The 22,938-nt window shown below is 41.6% G+C and overlaps 1 protein-coding gene across 1 annotated transcript in view; it reads right to left on the bottom strand.

Moving 5' to 3' along the window:
- Positions 1 to 22,938, bottom strand: part of Cttnbp2 (cortactin binding protein 2) — a 151,770-nt gene that overhangs the window by 23,491 nt on the left and 105,341 nt on the right. The window contains exons 10-15 of the mRNA XM_027389955.2: positions 19,997 to 20,272; positions 17,995 to 18,090; positions 16,796 to 16,875; positions 8,386 to 8,472; positions 8,204 to 8,303; positions 268 to 420 (exon numbers count right to left, since the gene is read on the bottom strand). Of these exons, the coding sequence (XP_027245756.1) occupies positions 268 to 420; positions 8,204 to 8,303; positions 8,386 to 8,472; positions 16,796 to 16,875; positions 17,995 to 18,090; positions 19,997 to 20,272 (792 nt within the window). The remainder of the gene's footprint in view (positions 1 to 267; positions 421 to 8,203; positions 8,304 to 8,385; positions 8,473 to 16,795; positions 16,876 to 17,994; positions 18,091 to 19,996; positions 20,273 to 22,938) is intronic.

The raw sequence follows: 22,938 nt of genomic DNA, 5'->3' as shown, positions 1-22,938 counted from the left end.
ACTTCCCTTGGACTTTGTCAAAATAAATCTCAAACAAGAATCAGGACCCCAGAGCTTCACTCATGGGGCCCACCAGAAATCTTGAAAATGCATCTTTTCTAATCTGTACTACTGCTCTTGAGTAAAGTTTCCTTGAAACTCTGTGAGCCATGTGGGCTTTTGTTCCATTCCTGAATAACAGGCTAAGAACCTCGAAACAAAGCCTGGCCCCAACTCCTGGTGACAACACCACAGCTGGCTTGTTAATGTGCTCTCTCCACCCTTTACCTTTTTGGAAAATACACGGGCTTTCAGTGCTTCGATTTTCCAAAGGTGCCAAAAAGTCCCCCAGTAACTCGGATAATGAAGATTTTTCCAAGTTTTCTAAGATGACGATTATTTTCTTCTTAATAGGGGACTGTTTCACTGGGATCAGACAAGCTGTGGTCAGAAGCAATTTGAGAGGTTAATACTTGTGCACAGCCTACACAAACTGGCAAAACATGCAAAACTAAGAAGACAAAATATTCACGAAATATGTTGTGAGGTGGGCATACTCTGAAAATACTGGGGTGACAGCTGCAAGTCCAGAAACTTGTGTGGTATTACTCAACACAGCTGAAGATGAACACAACATGCTACCCCTTTTACATAGCAAATCTTGGGCCTCCACCCACCATCCATCAGCAAGGACTCAGGCAAATAAATGAGTCTATTCCCACAGCGGAAGTGACAACTCTGAGATCATAGGAAGCTGTCACAAACAATACATTAAACAAGTTACCAAGGAATATATACAATATAATTTCATCTTATATAAAATATGAAAAATTGATATGAAGTATTTAATCTGTGAATTTATAAACAGGTAACCAAATGATTAAAAACACATTAAGAGCTGGAGTGGGGCTCTACAGTCAAATGCTTGTCTGGTGAATGTGAAACCCTTGTTTCATCCCACAACACCTCCAAAAAACACTAAGAAATTATTATTACAAATGATAGAGTTGGGGCTGGAAGAGAGGTTTTCTGAGCAAGGAGGAGACATGTGGGTGGATTCTGGAAGCTGAAGACACTTAAATTCTTGACTTGTTTGTATGTAGTATTTTATGTATGTTTCATAATATGAAAGGTTAAGATTATTAAACGACCTTTAAATCACACATCCATAAGATGTTCATAGCATTAATAGACAAGGCTTTGAGAGATGTAAGCACATCCTGGCCCTGAGTTGTGATCAGATTAAGGTTTCAGAAACAGTGAGGAGGGAGTCAAAATGAGTGTCTCCATCCTTACCATTCCTCCCACTCAGGAGGTGCAGAAATGACTGCGTGTCAACCCAAATAGAAAGATGTGAACTAAATGGGAAATTTCTACTAACAGTGAACAAATAAGCCAGTGTATAAAACATGCTCAACACAACTCATGATAACTACCAGGCACTCACACGCCATTACTGCTTTAGTTAAAACATGAACACAGCAATTCCTATATGACAATTAATAAGGGATTACTTATTACTTATTACTTATTAAAAGACTGCAGAAGTTTCAGTCATAGTCAAATTAACCCTCAATGAGGAACAATCAATTAAAAGTACTTGTGGAACACTCTACTTGTCATGGATACTCATGAGAGAAATGTTTGTATTTTCTTTTCATTACTATAGATACAATGGAGTCTGAATCTCAAAAGAAGTCTTGAACAATGCGAACCTCTTCAGCTAAACATCCATAAAAACTAGGACAGAAATAAGAGCCATCTTTCCATTTCCTGGTACTAGGGGCCAGTCATCACACTTTCGTCTGATGTGACCCTTTGTACAGCAATCTAGTAACATTGAGAACTTATGCTTCTTAAGCATTATCTCAGAAATAATGAAGCAAGCCAGAGCTACATAGTAAGAGCCTTTCTTAGATAAATAAATATATGATGCATGCACAAATATATACGTGTATATTATAGAAGTATAAGAAACCATAATTGGGCTGGGTGGTGATGGCCCATGCCTAATCCGAGATCCTGGGAGGCAGAGGCAGGAGGATCTCTGTGAGTTTGAGGAAAACCTGATCTACAGGGGACAGCCAAGGATTCACAGAGAAACCCTGTCTCAGAAAATCAAAAAAAAAAAAAAAAAAGAGAAGAAATTATAGTTGGTTAAAATAGTAACAACACATAAGCCTCTTCTATTCAGTGATAAAAGACAAAAAGAACACAGCCTCTCTATCCAATGGTTTACATTACCTTTCCTTTAACTTAGGACTGAAGGAGTCCAGATTTTCTCTGATTTGTGTTAGGTGTATGGCTAGGTCAAGTGACTCTGCTAAGAAAACTGAACTTCATTTCAACAAATGTTTATCCAAGTGTTTCCTTGCTACGGGTGCTACATGCCTACTGTGGGTTATGTCTTGGGGGAGAGGAAGGACGGCATTCTGCTCTGAGGTCTCATTCAGTGTAAGGAGATTTGCAGGAAAAAATGAAGAGAAAAGAAACAGGAGCTCTCACTGCTGTGCTGCAGGCGAGAGGTGAGGGGGGCCTCTAACAGGGCCCCAAAAAAGTAGACTGGCATCATGTAAGTCTGCATGCCACCTGCAGAGATGGGGCAGAGGGGAAAAAAAGGTCAAAGACAACTTTGAACTTCCCACCAAAGAAGAGGCTGCCAAGTTATTGGAAGCAGTGAGCATGTGCCCATCCCTGGACTGGGGAAGGGACTATGAAAATGGTGTGTAAGGTCCGATGCTTCCAAACTGGAAGGGACATCAAGTGGGAATAAGGAGGTGGGATTCCACTGGCAATGAAATAAGTCGAACTTATGGATGTGCGATAGTACGGAAGACTCATGGGAGAAGATGGGTTCATTTTCTTGATCCGTTAGAAGAGATTGCATTTTGACTTAATGTATAGCAGACTGTGAGTTTGTGCCTAGAAAAAAAGGAAGGGCTGAGTGTTGCTGTCCATAGGTATCCACCTCATCTGTGTTCATCTTGGTCTGTCCTGAGGTACCAATCAAAGGAGTGTGGATATCATTGGTGAAAAGTCTCTTTTACACAGCCGGCCTTTCAGCCTCCACCTTTCAGTATCACCCACTTCCCTCTGTGACCACTTTCCTTAGTCCAGTGTGTGCAAAGGTTAAGAAACAGTATGGTCTAGTTTAGGTTATTTGGCGTTGTTTCATATCTAAATGTTAATAAACTACAGAAGTGAGTGAGAACTCATTACCAAATTTTGAGTTTGAAGGTTTTTTCCAGTGGGGCAAATTTCTGGACATATGAATGAAAGCCACTCACCCATTGTATTTCTGTCTGTGGACTCCTTTTATCCTGTAGCTTAAAACTTGACCCTTTGAGACCCCTTCTCACTCTATGCTACTTCAGAGTGCATTTCTGAAACTATTCTTTATTTCTTCCAAACGCAGAGTGCACTGGCCCCGTTCTCTCCTGTAGATATTGGCAATCTTAATTGGACACCGGGTTTAGATCTAAATCCCCACTATGGATAGCCTTCAATTAAAATCCTACAGTGTTGATTTAACAGCAACACTCCTTGGTCTGAAACCAGTTAACATGTAACAATTGAAGATAAACCCCAAATTTATAATAACCCCTTTGGGGACTGAAAAGAACCCCTTTCATAACTAACTGCCTACTCCAGCCTGTAGGGACAATGCTCTGGATGTGACAAAGTGGTGACTTCAGGGAAGGCCTTCAAAACGTCTCCAGTGATGCAGGGCCCAATGAGGAAAGTTCATTTATAGAGATTTAATTAGCATATTCATCTATCATTACTACTGTCATTTCATTCATTTTTTTTTATTTCTAAACTGGAATGTTCTCCAAGGAATTAAAAGTGTTATCTGAAAATATTGATCTAGTGTTTCATTTTTTTTCTTTTTTCTCCACATTCTGTCGCATGTAATTTAAAACACCATCTGTCTCAATGATCCGGCTTCATACCTTGTATTGCAGAGGAACCTGAGCCAATTGCAGTATGTATTCAAACCCTCCTAGCCCAACAAGAGTCATGTGACGTGGCTCTCCCAAACGGTAAAATGAGAAGGAAAAGGTCATCTTGAACTTCACGAATACAAAGTGATTTATGCTTCTCTCCAAGCTCCCCCATGCTTCCTGGAGTTCTTTGTTCTTATTCCCCTTTTCAATGACTCCATTTTATTCTCCATGTGAGTTTTGGATTCTTACAGCTAAGTGTATTCAGCTTCTGTCCCTCTTCCTTAATGTGTTGTTTTGCTCTTTTATTCGTTCTCTGTGGCTCTCTTCGCATTTTTGCCCCTCAGACATGCAGACAAGGACAAACATGTGCATTGCTTGGTGGAAGATAGATAAAATTCACCATTCCAATGCTGGCCAAAGCCAAGGGACAGGTCTCATCTTTGGAGAATATAATAAGGTTACAAGCCATTAGCACACAGAGCATCTGTGAGGAATCAGTGCGCTCCTCCATACTACCCTCTTCTCACTTCCACTTCTTGGTAAGAAAGCAACAGTTCAGTGGACAGACAGCCTTAGACCTCATTATTCTGAAAGCTACAGTACAACGGGCTAGGGAGCCTTTTTGGCTTCAGGGCTCTGCCCTCCCTGTCCCCAAGGCCCTCCATCACCTCTTCACCAAAGGATGGTTCCTGACTATCTCCCTCTGCATGAAGAAAACAGATACCCACAGACCCATGAACCCTTTGTTGGGGTTCACTGGACATGCCTTGCACTGCTCACAAGCCATGGTATCCCTGAGGTACATTCCATACCACCCTCTTTACTAGCTACGAGTCAAAAGCAGTGGGTCCTACTGAAAGGATGAGATGGGGAAGGGAGTTTTAGGCATCCAGAGAAGTAGGCCCAAGATGACAAGCTAGACCATCATGTTCTTGCCATAACATTCTAAGAACTTAAACTTCTATTCGGGAGCCTGCAGAGTGTAACGCCAGGGAAAACATGTGAAAGCTTTTGTCTCCTAGAGTGATCCTCCAAGAATCACTGAGGAGGACTTGCTGAAGAAGCAACAGCAGGGAAAGTAAGGAGGACTGATGAGGCCTCAGAGCCACTTGAACAAGAGTTGATGGGTTAGAGATGAGGCCCGTGGAGAGCAGCAGCAGAAGCTGCAAGGAGCAGATTTGGCAGAACTTGGAGCCAGGAGAGAAAGGCCACTGAGGGACCCAGAGTACTCAGGCTGCTGACAGGTCACTAGTCAAGTGCACAACACACAAATACCACCATTTTTATCTTCACTTTGATATTAAAAACTGAAGGAAACTGTTGATCCTTATAAATTGCTAAGCCAAATACAGATTTCCTTCTGTATTTAGCAATGAATTAAGAGTGAAGATTTCTCTCTTTCCTTATTGATTTACTCAAGTATATTGTTCAAAGCCTTCACCTTGCCCGTGGCATAGCTCTCACCTAGCAGCACAAGGTACTAGGTTCGATCCCAAATGCTACTATAAACCAACAAAACCGCCAAGCACTGCACTTTCCAAAATCAAGTTACTCTTTCTTGTGGCTTATCCCTTCTTGTCCAATCTGGTCTTAACATCTACCTCCATTTCAAGCAAATACTTCTGAATAGGAAAAACAATTCCTTTCTTTCTTTACTTCCTCATTTCTTACCAGTGCTACCTCCTGCAATGGGATATCCACTCAGTCACTCAAGCAAATAAAAAAGTAAAAGTAGGCAGCAGGGTGGTGATGGTAGTGCACACCTTTAGCCCCAGTACTCCAGAGGTAGAGGCAAGTGGATCTCTGAGTTTGAGGCTAGCATGGTTTACAAGCGTGAGTTTGGGGGCAGCAAATACTACATGGAGAAACCCTGCTTTAGGAAAATAAAAATAGAAAGAAAGAAATAGAAGAAAGAATAGAAGTCACAGAAGTAGCTTTCAAGAGGCTCATGAACTGCCATGGAATGACATGCAAGGCCTAAGTCCCAAGAGTCCTGAGTCCTACTGCTTAATCTATAGCTGAGTGGGACGCAGAGCTAGAAATAAACTTTGTGTGTGTTTCCTAGCAGAGCATCTCACCTTAGAAGGTCAGAGAAGCCCTGCAGGGGGAGCTGAGTCTTAAGACAAGGGGCCTCTCTCCAAGTTTCCAAGCTTGGAGGGTTCTTTTTAAGAAGCTGTCAAGCAGCTCTGCAGTGCTGGGCTGCTCCCTTTCGCACCCTCCATGCCTGACCTCACCGCTTCCCAGCTTTCTTAGGTGTCTACATTTATAGCAGAGGTCAGTCTGTATTTGACCCTAACAGGTCAAGAATAAAACTTTTTATATTCTTAACCTCGAGGTAGCACAACCCTGAAAGCTGAAGAATTATAGGGGACTTTTGTTAAAATAAAATAAGAGAAAACTAAGCACAGGGACATTTTCAAGAGCCATGGTTGAGACTGATGAAGGTCCAGCTCCTGCCAGACTGCTTGGGTGGGAGTGAGTCCTAGTCTATGTTCTTGCTGTGGATCCCTGGGTAGAACCCGGGGTAGTACCTTAGGTACTTTCAAGATTACCAACGAGGGACACTGAGTGGTCTGTCACAGAGCTGTCAGTTACAAAGACAGCTTAAGGATAGGGCATGCAAGAGCGGAAGTTAACAAATGTTATCTGTGATTGAAACAGCATGAAAGACAATAGTGTTTCGAATCTATTTCCTGGTTTCTGGTCAAAGACTAGCCCGTGCAGCAGCCAGACACTAAGAGTCTAGGAGATTTTCCTACTTCCAAAGGGTACTTCAAGGCTTAAAGAATCTTCAGTTGTTCTCCAAACTCGATTTCAAGATTTAAAAACCAAAGGTGATTGAAGCAGAAGCAGAGATCCACAGCTAAGCACTGAGCTGAACTCCTGGAGTCCAGTTGTAGAGAGAGAGTGAGGAGTGATGAGCAAAGGGGTCAAGACCCTGCTGGGGAAACCCACAGAAACAGCTGACCTGAGCAAGTGGGAGCTCACTGACTCCAGACTGAAAGCTGAGGAACCAGCATAAAACTGAACTAGGCCCTCTGAATATGGGTGTCAGTGGTGGGGCTTGGGCAATCTATGGGGCCTCTGACAGTGGAAGTAGTATTTATCCCTAGTGCATGAACTGGCTTTTGGAGCCCATTTCCTATGGAGAGATACCTTGCTCAGCCTAGATACTTGGGGGAGGGCCTCATTCTGTCCCAAATGATGTGACAGACTTGGATGATTCTCCATGTGAGGCCTCACCTTCTCTGAGGAGTGGATGGGGGATAGGATGGGGAGATGGTGGGTGGAGTGGGAAGATGGGAGGGAAAGGGAACTGGGATTGGTATATAAAGTAAGATTGTTTTTAATTAAAAAAAATTATAAAAAGGTGATTTTTGTCTTCATCTTCCTATACTAAGTTAATCTAAGCTGAGCCCTGAGCCACAGGGTAATTCCACTCATTACGGCTCCAAAAACAAGGTACAGCCCTCTCTAATAATAATATGCAGAATGTCTCAACTCATCCTCTTTGAATCTTACAACTTCTACCCTAGGTGTGTCTGTGGCTAGACCCTCTTGGCACTAAAGGTGAACCCCTTTCAGCTTTGCGTCACAGCTGTGCCATGCAGGGTTATGTGGACTGCATCTGTGGTGAAACTTGGGGTGTCAGGCTGTAAAAGGCCTCATGAATAATTTATCTTAATAAATGTTTGCATGTGGTTCTGCTACCCTATTTGTGGGAATAAATATAACAACAGCTACTTGCAGAGGACTGTTGTAGAGATCACATGAGTTAATGGGGGCATGTAATGCATTTGCCAAAACGCTAATCAATGGCACACTAACGGTCAGCTGAAGATAGATGTTTGCTCCGGGGAGGAGAATAATGAGTACATCATTACAGGAAATGTGTGGATGACAAAATTTATTACACATCAATCTGGTTCCCTTTATCACCATGCAGCAGCAATTCTAGGCGTGTCAAAATGCAATACGCAGTCCTACTAAGGGGAGCTGCTTGTATTACCTCTTCTCTTGCTGTCCTACTATGGATGGTTAAATTGTATGTCGGACCAATGAGTGTCTTATATAAAGAAACTGAAAATTCAAGATGACCAATTAACACAGTGGTATTGACAGAACCGTCCTTTAAGTGTTTCCTTGGGCTTCCAATTTTCAGTTTCGTCAATGGGAAGAAACTAAAAAGCTGCATAGCTATAAGGGTTTCCCTGAAATGGCTTCAGTGAAGAGCATGCCTTTGAGTTATCATAAGCCAGTTCTCTGAAAGTTCTTACCGCTACTGATGAACATGTCTACTAGCTGTTCCTTGGAGAAACCTGTATCCACCTCAGCTCTCACTATTTCACAGGGGAATCCTGCAGCCATCTGTCTGTGCTGTGGCAACAAAACAGGGTCATTAGCTTTATAGTCTTCCCAGTTTTCAAATCAAACGAAATGGTGTAAAAATACACAATACCTTCATACAGAGGGCGAGCTGATGTGCTATGTAGTCTTGCAAGCTTCCATCTGGGCCATGGAAAATGACATTATGATATTGCTCAACCTGTTCAAACCAAGAAGAAGCCTGGGTGAAGATGCTAGTTTGACAAGGTGAAGGTGGTGTAGAAGGACAAAATTCCCAATTATCCTCAGGTATCCAAAAGAATAAGACTATTTGAGATTAGCAGCATTTACTAGACATGTGAAGTCTTCAGAAACTTGAACTATGCCTCCCCTCCCCAAGAAACTACGGCATGCTTAGAGAAGCTAAAGAGTATATTCAGGGTAGAGGAATGTACAATGATTTCCTGCCAGCTGTTACACTATGAGCTAAAGAGTGTCATTCTTTAGGGGTCCCTTGATGGCAAGCTTGGGACTGTGTGTTAGCTTATGAAAGACAATATTTCTGACAGTTATGAGTGAATTTTCTCTGAAGTTACATACTATTCTGTTATTGGTAGCCTTCAATAAGAACTTACTAATGCTTACAGAAGGCACAATAATGGCAAGAGCTGCTGAGGGAATGTAAAGATCTAAGAACCATAGGGGGAACATAGCATTAAGGCTGATTTCCGTGGTACTGGTGGTCAATCAAGCCAATGGCAGATGTTCAGACAAGGACCAAGGTTGAAGCAGGGACTTCTCAAGAAACACAAGAGAATATTCTGGAAAGTACAGGTGAGGTTCAGTTTCAAGGCTGAGGTGTGACAGTGTCATAAGAATCCTGGGAAAAGTTATAATCAAAGAATATTACTGAGGTACAATTGTTCTGACTTGTATTCGTGAGTAGGACTCCTGAAGAATGTATGGGATTATATTTAGAGTGGTGATAAGATTTGTTTAGTTATGACCTCTTTCTCAAAATCTTAAATAAAATCTACACATTTGGGCCTTTTAATTTTTTTGGCTGGCTTAGGAAAGTTTTCCTCCATTATGTTTTTGGTAATATCTACTGGTTTTCTACATGTCTAAGGAAAACCTACAATACTTCTGTTGTTTGTGAGGAAATCTGCCATCATGTCCCATCACTATACCTCTAACCCTCTGGATGACATGTGGAGAGAGCTCCTTGGGTTAGTCTCATATAACACTGGATATTCACTATCTCATTTTAGCTCTTTGCTGGCTTGAGCACAGCCTTACTACACCACAGTGTTTTCACTTACTTGTCTAGTCCCTAGGCTCAGGGAGTAGATTTTTCATCCTAGGTCAGATTTTACTGCAGCTTTCTTGCATTGATTTCACAGTTTCATCTCTTTGCATTCTGGAGAACTGTCCATGTTTTTGGTCTGATTTTTCTGTCAGTAAGATTGCGCCCTCTTGTATTCCTATGTAGAAATGCTAACTGGATCTACAGAGCTAGAATTAGGAAGCGGTGCCCTTAAGAGGTGGGCTGGAGAGAAGGACGAGTGAAGAGCAAAGGGGTCCAGACCAGGCTGGTGAAACCCACAGAAACAACTGATCTGAACATCGGGGAACTCTTGCTCCCCACACTGATAGCTGGGATACCAGCATGGGACTGATCCAGATCCCAGGAACATGGGTTTCAGTGAGGAAACCTCTGAAATCTACGGGACCTCCTGTAGTAGTTCAGTACTTATCCTAGCATAGGTGTGGACTTTGGGAGCCCATTCCACATAGAGGAATACTCCCTGAGCCAAGACACACAGGGGTGGGTCTAAGCCCTATCCCAAAGGATATGATAGACTCTGATGACACCCTATGGAAGGCCTCACCATCCAGGGGGAGCAGAAAGGATATGTGATAGGCAGGGTTTTAGTAGGGGGGGTGGTGGTAGGAGAGGACGGGAGGCAGAAGGGAACTGGGATTGTCATGTAAAACAATCTTGTTTCTAATTCAAATAAAAAATCTGAAAAAAAATTTTAAAAAAAGAGGTGGGCTGGTTAATTTTTATGTCAATTTGACACAAGCTAGAGTCATCTGAGAGGAGGAAACTTCAGTTGAGAAAATGCCTCCTATAGGTAACCCTGTAGGGCATTTTCTTAATAATTGCATAAATTGTGGGTGGTACCATCCCTGGGCTGGCGGTCTTAGGTTTTATAAGAAAGCAGATGGAACAAGCCATAATGAACATGTGAGTAAATAGCACTCCTCCATGGCCTCTGCATCAGCACCCGACTCCAGATTCCTACCCTGTGTGAGGTCTTGCCCTGACTTCCTTCAGTGATGAACAGTGTCATGAAGTGTAAAAGCAAAATAAACCCTATCCTCCCAAACTTGGTTTGCTCATGGCTTCATCACAGCCATGGTCACCCTAATTAAGGCAAGAGGTATCAGTGCTGTTATGAAAGTAGCATCGCAAACCCCTGCCGCCCCCCATATTAGGGCACAGTAAGAAGACACTATCAGGGACCAGGAAACAGACTCTCATCCCACTGTATCTGCTGGGGTCCTTGTCTTGAACATTCTGGCCTCCAGAGTGTGACTATAAACCACCTAATCTATGATTGTCAAAGCAGTATATTCAGAATGATAGTATTCTTGTACAGATATAGCATTAACATTTTCGTATTGAAGTTTAAACACTATAAAAGCATGGGGGAAATTGTTACAATAAGGCAAGAAGAGGGTACCACTACTGACTTCACTTTCCTAGCTGAAGCCCCTGGGTGGATGTCAATCTCATGTCTATAAGTCACTGATTAAACTATAGGATTCAACAATGACAGCAGCATCCAACAATGGCAGCAAGATCCACTGCTCAACAAGACAGATAAGCACATGAGGACCAACGGCAGCCCATGCTATTCATCTCCAGATCAACAAAAGTGCTCATGAGTAATACACCTCTCAGGACTCAGCATGGTCTCACCAATCTTCATCAATGTCTTTTCAGGTGTCTCTACATTTTCTAATGGCTATGAAAGGATCCACACTGACATAGTAGAGGAGACTCGCATTGTGCTGCAAAGGCTGAGCCTAACTGCTCAGTTTTTCACTGGTGTCAAACTTGTAGTTTTATAATACTGAGAACATGGTAAGGAAGGGATGCCAGTATTTTCTGATTTCAGGGATGCATCAAAAAGCAGAGGAGAGCAAGATAAGACATACTATAATAGAGGGAGACATTATAGGTTTAAAGAGAAATCAGGCACTAGGGAAATGTCTGGAGATCTACAACGATGACACCAACTAACAATCTAAGCAACAGAGGAGAGGCTACCTTAAATGCCCTCCCTGATAATGAGATTGATGACTACCTTATATGCCATCCTAGAGCCTTCATCCAGCAGCTGATGGAAGTAGAAGCAGACACCCACAGCTAAATACTGAACTGAACTGGAATCAAGTTGCAGAGAGGGAGGAGTGATGAGTAGAGGGGTCAAGACCAGGCTGGAGAAACCCACAGAAACAGCTGACCTGAACAAGGGGGAGCTCATGGACTGATAGCTGGAAAACCAGCATGGGACTGATCCAGACCCCATGAATGTGGGTGTCAGTGAGGAGGCATTAGCAATCTATGGGGCCTCTTGTAGTGGGTCAGTACTTATCCCTAGCATAGGAATGGACTTTGGGAACCCATTCCACATAGAGGGATACTCCCTGAGCCTAGACACATGACAGGAGGGACACATATCCCAAAGGATATGACAGACTCTGAAGACCCCCTATCAAAGGCCTTACCCTCCCTGGGGAGCAGAAAGGGTATGGAATAGGTAGGGTGTTATAGTTGGGGACCAAGAGGGGAGGGAGAGGGAACTGGTATTGACATGTAAAAAATCTTGCTTCTAATTTAAATAACAAAAAAGAAAAAAAGCAAGGCTAATACTCTAAAGGCAGTAAGGAAGTCTCAGGTTCTTGTTAATGAATACTGTGGAATATTAATGTAAAGACGTGTTACATTTGTTTATGCTGCAGAGAATTACTTTAGCTGTGTAAAAGTGTGTTATGCTTTACACATAAAGGCTTTTGTTTATGCTGCATTTGTTTAATTATGTTATGATGTGTTGCATTTGTTTCTCTTTACCTGCTTAAGGCACTTGAGTGGTCTACTAAAACACCGAATGGCCCATAGGTAGGCAGAGAAAGGACAGATGGGGCTGGCAGGCAGAGAGAATAAATAAGAGGAGAAATCTAGACTCAAAAAAGAAAGAAAGAAAGAAAGAAAGAAAGAAAGAAAGAAAGAAAGAAAAGAACAAGACCAGAGAAGGCAAGAAGAGGGAGGAGAAAGGCTTGCCCAGGGCCAGAAGCCAGGCAGCCTGCCAGTGGAACTGACATGAGAAACAGTGAAAGTTAGATACCCAGAAAGCAAGAAAGGTAAAAAGTCCAGAGGCAAAAGGCAGATAAAGAGAAACAGGTTAATTAAAGTTAAAACGGTTAGCGAAAACACGCCTAATCTAGACTGAGCATTCATAACTAATAAGAAGTCTCTGCGTCATGATTTGGGAGCTAGTTGGTCCAAAAGAAAGCAAGCCTGGTATAATAGAGACCTCAGTTCCAATTTTCTGGTGTTTTGTCTCTTTTCAAAAAGCACCTTAGTGAAAAACTGTGGACTAGATATTGCTAGCCAGGTGCAATTCTAAACTAGAACTCTCCAGCTCTCCAAATTAATCCCAAACTGCTATGCATTGCTGAACAGCAATCCTTTTCACAAGGAATAGATTGTTTCCCACAATTGAAATGGGATACAGATTTCGAGGATTTGCTGAACATTCTACCCCTGAGATTTTCAACTGGCCTTGCAATTTGAAAACAAGAGTGCTCTATTCATTACAACTCTCCCATTGAGCTGTCTACACTTCCTGAAGGCAGATTCTGAAATCATACAACAGCAAAAGATCTAGCTTCAGAGATAAGCTGTCTTCAACATCAGCACCGCTCACTGGTTCTCACACATTCATAGCTAGGGAGCAAGGGACAGGAAACACTTGAAAATGCATTGAATGCATCTTTTACTGGAAACAAACGCCTATGTTTAAACTTGATAACATCCCCCATGAAGTATAACAGAATATAAACAAGCACTTTTACTGTGTAGGTAAAGAGAAAACACACACACACAACACACACACACACACACACACACACACACACACACACACACACACACACCACATACACACACACACACACACACACAGAATTCCTGAGTGTTTGTATTTTAACACATACACTCCAGTAATAATATCTTCTCATTTCAGGTTTTAACAAGTCTTTTGCTGACTCTTTTCTTTGATCAAATGATATATAGGTAGATCGATTATCATTTACAAACTTAACCAGAAATTAATTACTGAAGCAAATTGTAGCTAGTCAGTTGAGACTGCTATACATGTGAGAACCTTGATCAAAGAAAAAAAAAACACAAACAAACTATTCATCCCTTTTAGAGTTACCATGTCAAGTTTCTCCAAACGTCAAACTCTGAGGTATAATGTAAAGTCATGTCTCATGCTTCCTGCTTCCAGCAGAGGGCTCTACAGCTAGAAAGACCGAGAAGTTAAGCTAATACTAATAATATTTTGGATGGGACTGGTGGGAGAAAGGTTTTTGTGCTGAAAGGATATCTGTTTGAAAAGGAAATAAAAATCAACTTCTAAAACTATAGCCTGGGTCACAGCCACTAGAACTGTTCTGCTACAGTGTGACACTTTTGCTTATTAGTAAAGGGATACTGGCCTCATTGTAACGATTGATAGTATCCTATTTTATTTTTGTGTTATCTTCACATCAGTCAGGAGTCTGTGAGGCACATCAATTCTAGAAGCAAACAACCTCAACAATGGCTCATCCATTCTGTCATTTCCTCCCTCTACAATGTTTTTCCACAGAATGGAGGTTAATTCAAGAGCTGTGGTCTCCATTACTGTCTCTGTGGCAACTGAGATGTGCCTTTAGATTTGTGGTATTTTAAAGCAATAAAACCACAACTTTTGTTTGGTGCTCTACTTGTTATATATATTCTGAGTCAGAACTGCTGCCCAGTGACAGTTTCAGGCCAGCTATGTTGAGACTGTAAACACACAAAAAAGAATGAAGGAATGAAAGCACTTTACTGTGCCAATAAAATTGGGATAGCTGTCACTTAAAGTTACATGTTTTACAGCTAGGAATTTCATTGTGACCTGTTCTGACACACAATTTCAAAGACATTATTTACCACCTGAAAGGCACAAATAGCTGTTACTGTCAACTTAGTCACATAAACATTCCCTGAACTTCTATCACTGGTATCAGAAGTCACTCTCAGGTATATGTTGTACAGATTTGAAATAGTAGGCATGCAATGATACGTTATTTGATGAGACAGTTTAAAAACTAACAACAATAATTGGTAAGAATTGAAATGTGAGAAGACCTTCCAATGGGGTTATGAAATGATCTAGAAGTCTGTACAACTGGCACTTGGGATATTTGTGTTTTGTGACCATTTTCTGCTGCCCCTTTTTATAGAATATATACAAAGATATAAAAGGAACACAAGAGAAATTATAATTTATATATGCAAGGTATATACATATACCTTGCATATAAAAATATATGTTTACTGAAACTACATACAAAAGCCAGTATTACATTTGGTCAGTAAGATCAAAGAAAAATTGGTCCTCTGTTTTTATTATTTTTTTTTTTTTTTTTTTTTTTGCTGTTTTGAAATAGTGTCTCATTTTGTACCTAGGCTGCCCTTGAATTTACAGCCATCTGCTTGCCTTAGCTTTAGTTCTTCTATGTTTGCAAAACTGTACTCCTATCAGCCTCCTGGGGTGTTTATCTATTTAATGGAATGAAGTATGCTGGCTAGTTTTATGTCATCTTGAGCTACAGCAGTCATTTGAGAGGAGGGAACCTCAATTAAGAAAGTGCTCCCATAAGATGGGCCTGTAGGCAAGCCTGCCTGACTCTTGGGGGAGGGCCCAGCCTATTGTGGGTGGGGCCATTCCTGGGCTGATAGTCTGAGGTTCTAAAAGAAAGCAGGCTGAGCAAGCCAGTATGCAGCACTCCTCCAAGGCCTCTGCAGAGGCTCCTGCATTCAGGTTCCTGCTTTTGATGATGAACTGTTAGATGAAACTGTGAGCAAAATAAACCCTTTCCTCCCTAAACTGCTCTTGGTTATGGTTTTTCATCACAGTAATAGTAGCCCTAACTAAGACATAAAGCCTATCAAGACATTTTAACTTGTCAGAGTTTTAGATGGAAACAAACAGCCCTTGATCATGCTTAATGCAGAGATGTTGAGAGGGGAGAAGGAAGTGGCTGTACTCACAGCCTGAGGCTCATATTCCCAATAATCAGGGTTCTACACCCTCATCTTTCTTTTAAGTAAAGGAATAAGCAGGAGCTCTTCCTCTTGGGCATAACTGATGCTTTGGGCCCACAGACAGGAGTGCTTAAGCTTGCCGGTACAAGGTAAGTCCAGACTCTGAGTCCAGGATTATCAGTGTACGGCTTTACAAAACCACTGACTTCCATCTAAGGGAAACAATTAGTATAAAGAGTACAGTCAGACTATTTTTACATAGTGGAGCTTTCGTTATTGTCTTATGCTATTCGTATTTGTTTCAGTAGACCACACTCAGACACAGGGATCCATAGGCATCCGGAATTTGGGTTCTATCAGTGGCCATGTGTATTGCTTTGATCACAAGATCGGTTTACCCTCTCTTTGCCTTACTCATTTAAAAGAGAGGTAACATTATCTATCTTGTTGGGGTATTAGAAATAAATAAGTGAAAGCACTTGGTGTACTACCTACAGCTGTGAAATATGTAATGGATGTAACATACTTGTCTGTTTTCCTTGACAATAATATTCCGCTTCCTGTAACTAACACCCTGCCTAATTTTGACAGGGGACATGATTACACACATCAGGACACATCTGCCAGCTTAGTAAGTCATGACCTAAAATTGTGGTAGCATGAGGATACGGAGCTTGGACCCTGGAGCTGTTATCTTGACTGTTCTGCCTCCCCAGACCTCTCAGCTGTGTGGCAAGTTAGGTATGTGAAAAAAAAAAAAGTAAACTTCAGTTTTGTCTGAAACCTTGGTTTCCAGAAAAGAGGTCAACTCAATATTCTAACAGAACGTATTTATTCAATGTTAAATTATAAAAGCTCATAGTAAGTCATCTTGATATACATGTTTAATCCTTTCTATGTCTATGGTTTGGTGGAACATCCTTGTTAAGGGGCAAGTAATATGTTCTCACCCAAGTTAAAGCACTTTAGTAATCATTTGTAGTCTCTCTGGGTCAAAGAAATGGACAGCTGTGTCATAGTGACAGAAATGCAGGCCAGTTATGGACAGCCTACCAGGAAGGAGGATTGGGGAAAATAACATCATAACCCAGAATGCAGGGTGGGTGGGTGGGTCCACATGGGCCACCTGATGGATGCTGCAATAGTGATGACGTCAGTGCCAACCTACCAGCCTGAGGTAGTTCTGCAGCATCTGGAGTGGAATCATGGATGCATAAGTCACACTACTGAGACAGCCTTCGTGAGGACCTGTGAGACATATACACAGAGAAGGGAAGTAGAGAGATCAAGACACCACACAAGCTACCGTGAAAGAAACAGGACACTTGTGGACTTCTAGGAGCTGACATTTGATGAAGAAGCATCAGAGTGACTCTGACACCTGTTAACCCATTACTAAACAGCTAGCACCCCTGGGAGCCTAAAAGCTCCACAGTTGATTCTTGTCTCTCCCAAGAAAGCCCAGTGACGACTTTAGCAATTATAGCCAGGGACCTCCAGAGTCCAGGTGTAACCCAGGAGCTGTGCCTGCTGACTTCTGGGCTCTGTGCTTCACTGTTTATTATCAACAGTTGTCACAGATAGTCTTTGGAAATCTTCCTTGCCTAATATTAATGTACAAGGCCAGGGTCTCCCATTAGTTTTTGTTCCCATGCCAGCTTCTGCCACTCTCTCAACACACTGTTGAATGGAAATAAGTTTTTTAGAGTGGATATGCAACTCGGAAAAAATTGTCATAAATATAATTCATACAACAAAACTTTTAGTCAACACTTATTTTTTGAAAGTCCATTCCTACATGTGGAAAATACATGAAGAAATCAGCAGCCTTTTAGAATCCAGGGCTGAGAAACAGTAAATACACTACATACCAATAAGGAAACATCACATAAGAAAATCAGTCTGAGACTTAGTACTGTATATAAATTAGACATAAGCAGAAATGTCACTTAGTGGACTGCTAGGACCATTAGTGACATTATACCTGTAATACGTCATAAATACAAACACAGCCTAAGAATAGTAGATACTTTCTCAATATTAATGTATACCATTATGATAATCAGACCAGACATACACCATAGTTGATGGTAACAACAGACATTTCTCTTTTTTAACAGAGTCTGTCACTCCTGGCAGCATGCCAGTTTGCCTCTAGGCTGTTTCTAATGAGGGACAATGAGAGCAGCAGGAATCTGAGAGTCGGGCAGCTATAACCGAGACTGACAGAAACATGACTTCTAAATCTTCCCTACCCTTAAGCAGATACTTCTAGAAGCAAGAGGACAGCACACTGATGACTAGAAACTGGCCCTCCGAAAGCCACACTCCTTGAGCATCACCCTGGTTTGCAATCTCTTTCATTACCTGACAAAAGCACAGTGACCTGCTCTACCTTCTTCTTCTTCATGAAGTCCCACGGGGACTGGGGGAAGCTCTGGCCAGTTGACCATGGCATCGTTCCTAGTTGAATAAATGGAAATAGAATGTCAAGGAGAGCCCAAATGATGCTTTCATAATGGCAAACACATTCTCCTCTGTAAGATGCAAAAGAATCTAATGCTTCTGAGGTCAAAGGTCATCCAAAGGGCAATTAACTCCCCAGGGACATTTTTGTTGAAGGTCAAAAGGGAAAGCTGTTAACTCTATAGACTTCTCAAAAACAGTAATTTATGAAAATAATCTAAAGAACAAAAATATATCCAGATTATTTCCAAGGTTAAGTTCTCATAAATTCCATACCCTAAACCTACCCCCTGGTTCGCTAAATCCCAGCACTTTGAAGAACATCTGGTCTCCAGCAAAATTTCCAGAACGTTTTTGGAAGTTTCAGAGTCTCAGACAATCTAGTTCAGATTCTCTATCTCAGAGTGCCCTAGCACTTATACTGACCCCTACCTAACCCTCTGCTTCTCAGTTGACCTGAAGTTCCTTGAAACATGGACTCTGAAAATTCACAAGTCAACATTCTAAAGAACATCATACTATCTATTATGAACAGGTTATAGAAAGGCACTAAGCTAGGCCCTCTGGTCACAGAACTTGATGACTTTTAGAGCTAAAAGTCTGCTTGGGTATACTACAACTCTGATAAGGGTGAACCTTCAGCCATCTGGGATCCACTGTTCAGAGGCACGCTCACTGGCTGTTGGGAATAGCCATTCACTGCCACCAGTTTCCAGATTAGCTGGAAACAGCATGAACAGGGCCACTTCTTTCAGAAAACCTCTTTCTTGTCTTCATCTACAACACTTCAGCACGGAGCCAGGCTCTGCACAACACTGTGCTAGGTGGGCGAAACGTGATCCCGAGAATCACGCATGCCTTATTTTCTTAATGCAATTTTAAAATTCCATAATGACGGCTCCATAACAACATTTTAACTATCATGCCAAAGTTGTCATAAATAACTTGCTCTCAAGCTAGTGGGGATATATTTTAATGTAAACCTGCATTTATGAGCAAGCTTCAAAAAATAACACCATATGGTTTAAATGGATACATAAAAGCAACAGTAAAAATTTGCCCTCCCTTCACTGTGACCATTCTTTTTAAACATGGTACTGTTGGATGTGTGTGTGTGTGTGTGTGTGTGTGTGTGTTCTTCTCAGAGAGCCTGTGAGCTGAATCCTGGCTGCTTTGCTCATTAGTCTTGTACCTTTGGGCAAGTCCTCTCATACCTAGTTAGTTGTACAGTATGGCTTTGGCGTGGACTCTTCAAACATAAAGTACTGAGCACAGATCATGCAGAGAGGATTTCTCATAGATCTTAATTTGGATCTAAGAAGAAAGAAGCTAGCCAGAGGCAAGAAATATTTTTTGAGCACTTATTGTGCACACCAGAAAACAGACCTCATCTCTTTAAGTTCTTTGTACTGTCTGTCAAGTAGGAATAACTAGTTAACATTCAGACTCAGCCCATGTGGCAGCTTTGAATATATCTTCATTAAAGGATCTCTTTCAATTCTAGACTGTACTGGACCCCCATCATTGAGGCATTAACACAGCACAACACAAAAGCCACAGCTGAGAACAAATCTGGAGTTATGTTCAGGAACTACCCACAAGGGAGCATCTGTAGTGTGCTTAGCATCTTGCATTTACCTTGGACGCAAGTGCAATAACAAGGCCTCATCAAAGGCTTTCAAGTTATTTACTCTCTAACATTACTTGAGGCATAAAAGCATTTTTATATTAACAGGCTACATTATGTAATGGCTCCCTGTGTAGGTTCAAGGTTTCCAGTACTGGCAGCTGCCACGAGTCAAGCCTTGAATGCATTTCATCAGTGAACTATCAGGCTAGGAAGCCCACAAGCATAAATAAACCCAGACGTTTAACTCTCTTTTCACTTCAAGGCTGCTTATACCTAGCATGATGGATTGTATATTGCTGGTGCCGAGACCGATGCAGGAGTCGGTAGCGTTATTAAATGTCCCATCTTCCAGACTCCACCATCCATCAGAAGAGATGGCTTGGAAATGATTCATCAGAGCTTGACTCACTGCTTTTGAAAAGTCATCCCATGATGTCTGTTTGCGGATATTTAAAACACAGATTGTGTGTTCACATTCAAAGTCATCGGAACAATTGTTGCTTGGCGGAATTTCACCCACGGAAATCCTTAAGGGTATTTTAAGAGCATCTATTAGAAGAACAGAGAGATAGACATTTAGAAACAGCCTTGATAGAAAAAAACAAGCTAGCAATTAAATAAAATAAGCCAATATGAAGGTTTTAAAGGTAAATCAAAGGACAGCTCTTTTAGTCAACATTAAACTGAGCCTTCTTGTACTGGGCAAATGCTGGTCTCCCAGACTGTTTCTTTGGGAGCAGACTGTTTCTTTGGGAGCAGACAGGGTGAACTATTTATCATTCCTTGTATCTCAGCCTTTTCTAATTTATTGAATTTTTTCCCTTCAGCAAGATTCTCAGGCTGTTTAAAACAAACAAACAAACAAACAAACAAAAAAACCAAGTAGTGAAGACCAGAGACCTTTCATCTACACTGTCCTTATCTTCATGAACAAGTTAGGATACAGCTCCAAAGGTTGGCAGGCTTACAAGAGTTCCCTAAGAACCTCACAGACCTGGATCTGAGCCTTTCTCTTATATGTGAACTTGGTACATGGTCCTGGTCTTGCTGTCTCTCAATTTCTTCCACAAAAATACAGAAAATATACAGAGAATCAGCATGGAGAGTAAATTAATTTATATTAGTAAGGGGTTTAATGAATTCAACACGGTAGGTATTACACAACAAGTACCAGTGAGTGTTTGGTACGGGTTCAGGGTTGCAGCAGGAACTCCCACATAGAGTGCAGGGAGCTAGGACTCCAGTGTTTGGTTTTACTCCAGCCCCAACAGTGGAAACTTCCCATGACATTCCAGTCTATATGATACCAAATGCCTGGAGCTGGCACCCATGCACTTCTGTTCTCAAGAACTCAATTACATTTACTAGAAAATTAGAACTAGTGTCTAATTTGTCCCCTCTGCCCTCCGCCTGCCACCTGAGGTGAGTCTGGGCACTGCTCTGCCCCCAACCTCCCCCATCACCCCCTTCTCACTTCTTCCTGAGCCTCCCCCTGGACAAGAGTAGACCTGTCCAGACTGGAAGGCCCACCCTGAGTCCGGACACACCACATTCTGCTCTCTGCCCTCTGCCTGCTGCCTGAGAGAGGGAGAGACCCCACCTGCATCCACTGGAAGAAGGGATGGGAAGATGACAGAATAAGAACAGACTCAGCAACAGAAAGACCAATATGACACCAGAAGAATCTAGGGACTCCACACCAGCAAGACCTGAAAAGCCCAACGCAGAGGATGAAGAAGAAAATTATCTTACGAAGATGATAGAAACCATTAAAGAGGAAACAAGAAAATCCCTTAAAGAAACAGAAGAAAAAAAAACAAGCAAAAAATTACATGAAATGGAGGAAAAGACAAACCAAAGAATTCAAGAAATAAACAAATCTCTTACAGAATCTAAAGAAAGTGGTGGTGAATATGGTCAGAATTCATTGTAGGCATGTGTGAAACTCTCAATAATAAATTAGAAATTATACAAGTAAAAAATTTCATTTTAACAATTAAAATATAAAATCAAATGTGTCATTTCCCCTTTCTTAAATGGCTTTTCCACTCATTATTGTTACTTTATTTTCCAGTTGTCAGCTGTGTTCTCTTGTTATTAATGGTACCATTTCTAACGTTAGTGGCCTCTGCTCCCTTCATGCCCCTCTGCTCTTCTCCCTTTAATATTCTTCCTCTGAAGGCCCCTCTGCTTTCTCAAGATTTTTTAATGACAGACTGTTTCAGAACTGTCTTCTGTTTTTAGTGTCATTCCTGCACTGACCTTCCCTCATCTCAGTGCGGTAACTTTAAATGTCTCTGACAGACTGCTGACAGTCAAACTTACACATCCAGTTCATACTTTTCCAGAGAGTTCTGCTGCCTTGACACAGATATCTCAAATTCATGCATCCAAACAACTCCTGACCTTTATTTGCTAAGCCTGCTTCACCCTTGACAGACTTCCCTGGTATGGGGGGTGACAACTGCATCCTCGCAGTTGCTCAGGCAGCTCCCTTGGAATGAGCCATGATTTCCTTCTTATGTACTCTACATTTTCTTCATCAAGGAGTTCTGCCCCCTCATTCTGTATCTTTGGAACCCATGCCCTTTCTCATGGGCCATCTGCTATAATCCTCAGTATGACCCACCAGTTTTTAACATTTACTGAAGATTTATGTTTTCATAGCTGTCCGTGAGTTTGTACATGGATTTTTATAATCTATTCTCAACAAATAATGGAAATAATGCTGCCCACAGTGGGCTGGGTCATCTTAGATCAATTAACAGTTAAGGCAATCCCCGACAGGTATGCACATAGGCCAAACTTGATCTAGATAATTCCTCATCTAGACTCTCTTCTGAAATCTGCTAGCTACAATAATGACCAAACTGAGAAGATATGCGTACTGAGTACAAACCATAGAGGTAATGTATGATTTGAGTGCACTAGCGAATTCAGTCACTGTGGTTGTCTAGGTAAGACCTTCTCAAGAACAAGCCAGTCAATAGTCTATCATCTATGGAGGAAGAGTTTACAGGCACCTAGCTCTAGCTGAGGAGCTTTGGTATCAAATTACTTTGTGATATAAAGTCCACTCCACAGGAGAAAATACATAGATGGTGCTGTTAATCTGACCAAGAATTCTTAGGAAACTCATAGTCTCCAGGAATGAACCTATCATTTTGCTAAATGGGCCTTGAAATTGTTATCTCTATACTCACAAATTAGTGTGT

This window comes from Cricetulus griseus (assembly GCF_003668045.3).
Source record: "Cricetulus griseus strain 17A/GY chromosome 1 unlocalized genomic scaffold, alternate assembly CriGri-PICRH-1.0 chr1_0, whole genome shotgun sequence".
NCBI lineage: Eukaryota > Metazoa > Chordata > Mammalia > Rodentia > Cricetidae > Cricetulus > Cricetulus griseus.
The sequence above is the reverse complement of the archived record's forward strand: the minus strand, read 5'-3'. Positions and strand labels throughout refer to the sequence as shown.